Source organism: Brachypodium distachyon, chromosome 5 (assembly GCF_000005505.3).
Source record: "Brachypodium distachyon strain Bd21 chromosome 5, Brachypodium_distachyon_v3.0, whole genome shotgun sequence".
In the NCBI taxonomy this organism is placed as follows: Eukaryota; Viridiplantae; Streptophyta; class Magnoliopsida; order Poales; family Poaceae; genus Brachypodium; species Brachypodium distachyon.
Window position 1 is genome coordinate 12,246,957 of NC_016135.3, and position 7,858 is coordinate 12,254,814.

General features: G+C 44.8%; 1 protein-coding gene across 5 annotated transcripts; it reads left to right on the forward strand.

Moving 5' to 3' along the window:
• The first annotated feature begins 2,604 nt into the window (after positions 1 to 2,604).
• LOC112269257 lies at positions 2,605 to 7,409 on the forward strand. Of its 5 annotated transcripts, none has more exons than XM_024455528.1 (5): positions 2,605 to 2,717; positions 2,890 to 3,027; positions 3,117 to 3,379; positions 3,479 to 3,549; positions 3,620 to 6,918. In XM_024455528.1, the coding sequence occupies exon 5, from the start codon at positions 4,945 to 4,947 to the stop codon at positions 5,869 to 5,871; it is 927 nt and encodes a 308-aa protein (XP_024311296.1). In that variant the 5' UTR covers positions 2,605 to 2,717; positions 2,890 to 3,027; positions 3,117 to 3,379; positions 3,479 to 3,549; positions 3,620 to 4,944; the 3' UTR covers positions 5,872 to 6,918. The 5 variants fall into 5 exon arrangements, 4 of the variants coding, with proteins under 4 accessions (XP_024311296.1, XP_024311295.1, XP_024311294.1 ...); XM_024455527.1 differs by having other exon boundaries at positions 3,117 to 3,224; positions 3,318 to 3,379; positions 3,479 to 6,918; XR_002960801.1 differs by adding an exon at positions 7,191 to 7,409 and having other exon boundaries at positions 3,117 to 7,115.
• The last annotated feature ends 449 nt before the right edge of the window (positions 7,410 to 7,858 follow it).

The following is a 7,858-nucleotide window of genomic DNA, read 5'->3' on the forward strand; positions in this document are numbered from 1 at the left end:
TGTCCAAATTCAAATTTGAATATTTGAATCACATTCAAATTACAGATTAGGGTTTATACCATTTAAATCATAACTAATTATCTAGAAGTCCTTTTTGAATGAAACCAGTGCCCAAAATTTTGTTTTACTGTCCTCTGTCCAATGGGACAGATAAATAAATAATTTGAATTAAATTATTCTGCAGATGCAAATAAAATCTCATTTTAGGGTTTAAACCCTAACTTTTCCTTTTCGTTTAAAACCCTAATTGCATATACTTAATTTATTTTATGCTTTGGTTCAGTAGATCACCCAAATAAAATAAATCAAAACTCATGTCACATGATTTGCATTGCATCATAGTATACATATTCTTTGCTTGTATGGTGTGTTTTATGTATGTGTATGTTTGCTTGATTGTATAGTTTTCTCGGAGAGCGAACTGTGTGACTGTGAAGAGTGTCTGAATACCAACTACTATCAAGGCAAGTTCACTTTGACCATCATCCTATTACTTTATTATGCACTAGATTTTATTAGTGGCATGGTTAGGATTATTATTGTATCTATGCTAGCTATGATCCGTCCTAGTAGTATAGGATACCCTTGGCCATGACTTCACCACCAATTGCCATCGTAGTAGTAAAATGCTATGCTATGATAATATACGAGGGTGGTATTATTACAATGTGATACTATTGAATTACCATATGATTTTCCTAGTGCATGGCAAAACAAGTAATTCAATGAACCGTCCTGGGTGGGCTGCTTTGAGTTTTCGGATGTAGTGACGTTAGGTCCATTTCTATGGGGCCCGCTGAGTCGTCTCTCCGTGTGATTCGGGAGCGTCCATGGTCGTCTCCCCATGCGATTCGGGGAGCGCCTGCGTCACAATGTGGGATGCCACCCGGGATAACCAGAGACTAGACTAGTTTCCTGTTTAGTAGCTTCCAGTACAACCACATGGTATTATGGGCTCTGCCAGGATGGATGTAAGAAATATGAACCCGGATCCGAGGTGACATCGGTATGTAGCAGTGTAGGTGGGGGCGCGTCCCTCAGGTGGTTTGGGGGAATATGTTCTGAAAATTCCTGTAATCGATGCCGTTGCTACTCCACCTAGAGGACAGCAAGGGATTAACACGTCGGTTTCTTGTGGGTAAAGTGTACCACCTCTCGAGAGTGTCAAACTAAGTACTTAGCCGTGTCCCCGGTTACGGACAATTATGAGCAACTAGATATTGGAGCTGTAAGGAAAGTCTCACTCATTCCAATTTCCTAATAAAACGAATGGATTGAACTGGATAGGAGCATTGATGTTTCTACTCAATGTGCCTAGGTTAATAGGAGCATGGGTGTTTCTACCCCGTGTCCAATAGAATTCAAAACTATTTGTCTAAAAATGATAGGATTTGAATAATGATGCTTTTATGCAAAATAGCCAAACCCCACTTAGCCAAACTATGCATGTATTTGGTAGGTCCTTTATAACTCTAGTGAGCTTGCCAATACATTCAAATGTATTGACCACGTAGTGGCTGCAATTAACAATGCAGGTGAATCCGACGATGAGTGAGATTCGTCGTTTTGTCATGGGTCATGTGCGTACATTCCAACATGCTCTCACCTTGGAGTAGTGTGGCCCTTATGTTTTACCCTTTTCCGCTGCAGTCTTTTGAAACATTGTTTTATGATGTTGAAACAATATTTGTTTTATGCTGGCCCCAGAGGTCATGCGAGGTTGTAAGTACTATTAAATTCTGGATGATGCGATGAAATAAAGTACTTTGACCTTTGCTTCTGTATATTTCACCATGAAACTGTGTGTGCTAGTGAGTCGATCCAGGGACTAGCACAGTAAGCACAGAGATCGGTCCCTAGTAAGGGGGAGGATCGCTTCACAAAGATGATTGGTGATGCAGATCTTAGCTCCCAGTGTATTCTAACAACCAGTCAGCAATTTTCGTCCCCAAGGCTTCAGGGTACTTGGTCACTGTATATGTTAAACATCGAGCTATAACATGGGTTCAAATACATGTTGCTCACCCCTCGGCCGATGTTAATCCACAAAGGGTTTAGGTACGTGAAAACTATATATGTATTCCTCAGAGATAGAACATGATTCAAATACACGTTGTTCATCTTAGCTCTCAACCAATTTGCTTCGAGTTGTCACTTTGATGTTAAAAATTTGCTTGACTTATATTTACACAAACCTTTGTACTTCTATGCAAGACTCGACCAATATGAAACCTAGACTACTAAATACATTAATTGACTACAAGAAACGAGACATAATTTTCTTTACCAAAGGAGAACTATTTCTCACTTCCTTGTTGATCCACGATAGCGCGATGTGCTCGTTTTTTTTGTTTTCTTCTGGCCTCCGCAGCTTGAGGGTGGCTACGTGCATGGACGGGCTGCATGCCGCGTGCGTGTTTTGTCGCATATCGTGGTTTCCCTCGTGCGTGTTGCGTGGCTTTCTACACATTTCTTTGTCCCGTATTGTTGTCATTTTTGAGCCTATTCTGCTGCCGTACACGTGTCATGACACGTGTTGGCCATTCGTGAGGGTGTATGTGCCTATATAAGCCTTGTTGTGTGTCTGATTCTTCCATCGGGATTCATTTCTTGGCTGTGGTGTGGTGGTGTTGGTTGTTTCTGGCCGTCGTGCTATTGTCTGTCGCCGTCATTGCGTGATCTATTGATGGGATTCGGAATTATTCGTCGTCTGCGAGGTAAGCTGATGAATCTAGCCATTTATATATTTGTTTTAAAGCATGGGTATAACAATGGTTGATTATTATTGAGATGTTGTTGGGTTTATATTCTCGTGTTGTTGTTTGTGGTGCTTCTTTTGTCTGTTTGTTTGCTTGACCGTCTTGTTGCTATTGTTTTTTTTATTGATAGGGCGGTGTGCCTTTTGTTTTATGGCTGATCGGGTCCGTGGTCGTGGAAGTCGTTGTGGTAGCCGTGGTGGTTGTGGTCGTCGGGCCGGTGCCCGTGTTCGTGATCGTGGGGGCGGTCGTGGTGGTCGGCGCGGCGAAGGTTGGGATGTCTCGTCTTTTTGTGTCTCAGGTTTGGGTTATTTGAGATCCTTATTTTGCGTGATGGGTTTGTGTTTTTCTGTCTGTCAGTGGCTTACGTGGTTGGCTCTTCTGTCGGCCATGTGGGGACGTCGTCGTCTGCAGCAGCGTTGGTTGGCTCAGGTGCTTTGGTGCCATCTTCTCGTGGTTTGCTGATCGGTATGTGGAGTGCTTGGGTGTTTTGTTGTTTAATTCTTTTGTATGTAGTGGTCTCTTCTTTCGCCATGAATTTGGTTGGAGTTTTCATATTAGGGAATATGGTCCTCGGGCAAATCAGAAGAAGCGGTTGCGCCAATTGAGGGAGCGCTTATTTGGTTAGTATCTTGCTGTTAGGTTGTGTCTTTGTTTTTCATTTCCTCTCTTCTCGGTTTTGTGTTACGTTTCCTTGCGGTCGTGTTTCTCGTCTTGCCCAGGTCCATCTATATGTCGATCCATTGGCGGTGGTTGTCCCGTGCTCAGTAAGGAGTACATTTATACGTGAAAGGTGGGTTACGGTTGTTATGATTGATTTGGTGTTGCGATCTTGGTGGCTAGGCGTTCCATTTTTTTTCCAGGTAGTCTTCATGGCAGGTCACATCATGGAGGTCTGGATTACATGTGTGCTTTTTGCGGCGCTTTGTTTTGGTATTCGGAGAGAGTTGTTGGTGGCAGTGTGCATGGCAATGTGCTCTACAATCTTTGTTGCAAGGGTGGTCGTGTGTGCTTACCACTGTATAAGGAGTGGCCATCTCCGTTGAGAGAACTTGTCAGTTTCAGCGGGGGTTCACGTGTCAGGGAATTTATGAGGCTTATTCGCTCATATAACTCATTGTTTGCGTTCACTTCGATGGGAGTTGCGGTTGACAAGAGTACTAACACTGGTGATGGTCCGTATGTTTTTCGTATTTGTGGCAAAGTGCAATACTTATTGGGACCTTGGTGCTTCCGCCTGAAAAGAACCCGTGTTTTGCGCAGTTGTATGTCTATGACACCAACAATGAGCTCCGTAATCGTCTTGATGTGTTTGGAGTGGTCGGCGAGTGCAAGGACCGGCCTGATGCTCATATTGTTGCTTCATTGACTAAGATGCTTAATGCACAACGTGTTGGTTCGAACGTTTCGTATGGCCTCTCATCGTGTGTGTTCTCCGGTTTGTCCGAATTTGGCTATAAGGATTGTTGGATCGGGGTCGTCGGATCCCAATGTTTATAGTCCTCCTGCTTCGTCCGAGTTGGCTGCTCTTGTTGTGGGCGATTTTACTGCGGAGCGGTGTAAGTTTGATAATGTTGTTCAGCGGCAGGATGGCCCGTTGACGCATGTTTCTGAATTGCATCCGGCGTTAATGGCCTTACAGTATCCTTTGCTGTTTCCGTATGGCGAGAAGGGGTTCTATATTGGCATGAAGTATGTTTCTGTTGGTGGTCGTGATTCTCGGCGGGATGAGGTGTCCATGCTCGAGTACTATTCGTATCGATGCCATTATAGACTGAACCAGCCTAACCCGTATCTATGTTGCGGTAGTCTTTCTGATCAGATAAAGGTCGATGCTTATTCATGTGTCGAGTGGACAGGCCTTTCTTTGTTCTTCGGAACCAAGAAAAGTTGCGAGGCGAGTCGTATCAGGGTTTGGTGGACGCCATTGGGCAAGGTTCTTCCTCTGGCAAGAATTTTGGCGTTAGGGTTTTGCTTCGGGCGAGTTTTGTTGGTTCTCGCCGTTATATGGCTCAGAATTACCAGGATGCGATGGCAATCTGCAGGTTCTATGGTGCTCCTGATCTGTTTGTGACGTTCACCTGCAACCCTAAGTGGGATGAGATTGCTGATGCTTTGAGGCTTGAGCCTGGTCTGGCGCCGGCTGATAGATCCGATCTGGTTTCACGTGTTTTTAGGATGAAATTGGATGAGCTATATGATGATGTTAAGGGTGGCTCTGTGTTTGGTCCTGTCCGTGCAGGTGATGTGTTATTTCACGTGCTTTTCGGATTTTTTTCGTATTTGCGTATTTTCTTTTTGTGCACTCTTGGCTCATATTTGTTTTCTTGTGTGCGGTGCGGCTCTTTACACGGTGGAGTTTCAAAAGCGCGGACTTCCGCATGCGCATATGCTTGTGTGGCTGGAAGGTGGTCAACGTTTTTCTGTCGAATATGTCTCTGATTTGCCTCCGAGCGCTATTGATGCTGTTATATCCGCTGAGCTTCCGGATGTTTTTCTCGATCCTTTGCTCTACGCTCTTGTTGATGAGTTTATGGTGCATTGGCCTTGTGGAAGGATGAATGCACGTTGTCCTTGTATGAAGGATGGTGTTTGTTCGAAGCGATATCCTAAGAGTTTTCATTCTTCGACAGTTGTTGATAACGATGGGTATGTCACCTATAGAAGGCGTGAGGATAATCCTTTTGTTATGAAGTGTGTGCATCGTCTTGATAATAGATGGGTTGTTCCTTATAATGCTTGGCTTCTTAGGAAGTTGCATGCTCATATAAATGTTGAGTGGTGCAACAAGACTCATTTGGTCAAGTATTTGTTCAAGTACGTGCACAAAGGACTTGATCGTGCGAAGGCTAAGGTATTTGTTCCTTCGGGTTCTGGCGATGGTGAGTCGTCTTTGCATTTATCGTCCATGCCTTCTCGTGATTTGCCTTGTGTGGACGGGGCTGCTGAGGCAGTGATGGTCGCATCTTTGTCGGATGCCTCCCTTGTGGTCGTAAAAGGTGTTGATGAGGTTGAGGAATATTTGAGTTGCAGATATTTGTCCTCTTGCGAAGCTATTTGGAGGTTGTTTGCTTTTGATCTGCATGTTTGGTTTCCTTCTGTGGAGCGTCTTTAGATCCATCTTCCTGGTATGAACAGATTGACATATTCTGAGGATGATGATATTGCCAATGTTGTTGGGAGGGAAGGTGCTAGGAAAAGTTCTCTTATAGAGTGGTTTGCTATGAATCGCGAGCATACAGAGTGTCGTGATCTCAAGTATTGTGAGTTCACATCTAGATATACGTGGTATCCTGATGAGAAGAAATGGGCTGCTCGTGGCAAGGGTTATAAAGTTGGCAGAATTCGATATGTACACCCTACCCCTGGTGAGTTGTTTTATTTGCAGATGCTTTTGATGACAGTTCATGGGGCATGTGGCTACAGGGATCTTAAGACACATATGGGTAGGTACCATCCTACTTTTCATGAAGCATGTCAGGCTAGGGGTCTTCTCGGTGATGACAGTGAGTGGGAGCGTGTATTTCAAGAGTCTGTTTTGTGGGCCACTCCGGGTCAGCCGCGTGATCTTTTTGTTACCTTGCTTATGTTTTGTGATGTTGGAGATGCTGGCTCTCTCTTCAATAAGTTTTGGGGGTACATGGCTGAGGATCTCTCTTATCGAATACGTTCAGCTTTGCGAAAGCAGATTATGTGGTGCCAGAGTTTTTGTTACGCGTACATTTGGTGAGAGAGTTGTCCATTCTTTTCAATAATAATGGTGGTTCTATAGAGTCGTATAATCTTCCTGCTGTTGTAGCGCCTGATGGAGGGTCTGCGAGGAACAGGTTGGTTTATGAAGAGACGTGCTATGATGTGTCGGCCTTGAGAGCTGAGTGGGAGTTGCTCTATTCTAGGCTTAACGAGGGGCATCTGTTGGTTTACCACAGTATTCTAGATTCTGTTGAGGTGCGGAAGCCAGGTGTTTCGTTCGTGTCGGGTTATGGTGCTACCGGGAAGACGTTTTTGTGGAAAACTTTCGCTGCTAGGTTGCGATCTCAAGGAAGGATTGTTCTTGTTGTTGCTTCTTCTGGTGTTGCTGCTTGGTTGCTTCCTGGTGGTTGTACGGCTCATTCATGTTTTCACATTCCCGTGGATGTTGATGGTAAGTCGTTTTGTGCTATTGGTTGTGGTACCATGGTTGCTGATCTTATTAGACAGACTTCGTTGATTCTGTGGGATGAGGCTCCTATGACTCATAGGAGATGCTTTGAGTGTCTTGATCGCACTCTCAGAGATGTGCTGTCTGCGGACAATGGATTCAACTCGACCCTTGTCTTTGGAGGTCTTCCTGTTGTGTTGGGCGGTGATTTCCGTCAGGTACTTCCTGTTTTGCCTGGTGCATCTAGGATGGATGTCTTGGACGTAGCTTTATGTAGCTCTCCTCTGTGGCAGGGTTTGAGTATATTCAGCCTTGATGTTAATATGAGATTGCAGTCTCATGGGTTGTCTGATGAGGAGCGGGTGTTGATGTCCAGTTTTGGTACATGGGTTCTTGACGTGGGTGATGGCCTGCTGCCCACCCGTGTTCATAAGGACGACCCTGAACGCTGTTGAGTGGATATACCTGATTGTTTTCTCATTAAATGCGGTCAAGACAAGGTTGCTGCTATAGTTGCCGACGTGTATGTTGATTTTGTGTCTTGTTATCGGGACATAAGTTATCTTGCTGGCAGAGCGATTATATGCCCAACAAATGCGGTGGTTGTCGTGGTGGTGTCACGGCAGATGCCATAGGATGGCTTAACTTGGGGCCGATGGACGAAGGAGGATCCGGAGGAGGGAGGACGTGGAGAAGAACACGCACGATTTGCACAAAAACAGACAGATTTACCCAGGTTCGGAGCCTTCTTGCCGAGGTAAGACTCCTACTCCTGCTTTGTTGTATTAGCCGAGATAAGCAAGCTCTACAATGGCTCTCCTTGAGCTGTATTCTTGAGGAAGAAGAAGAACAAGGGGAAACCCTAGAATGTCTAAGTGCTTGCTCTGCTCTCCAGGGAGGTGTAGTGTTCTATTTATGGGCCAGGCATGTCACACTGACATGCGGGCCGAGTCTAACGTCA

Coding starts and splice junctions, on each gene's coding strand:
- LOC112269257 (XM_024455525.1), top strand. CDS start 4,945: ATGAGCTATATGATGATGTTAAGGGTGGCTCTGTGTTTGGTCCTGTCC.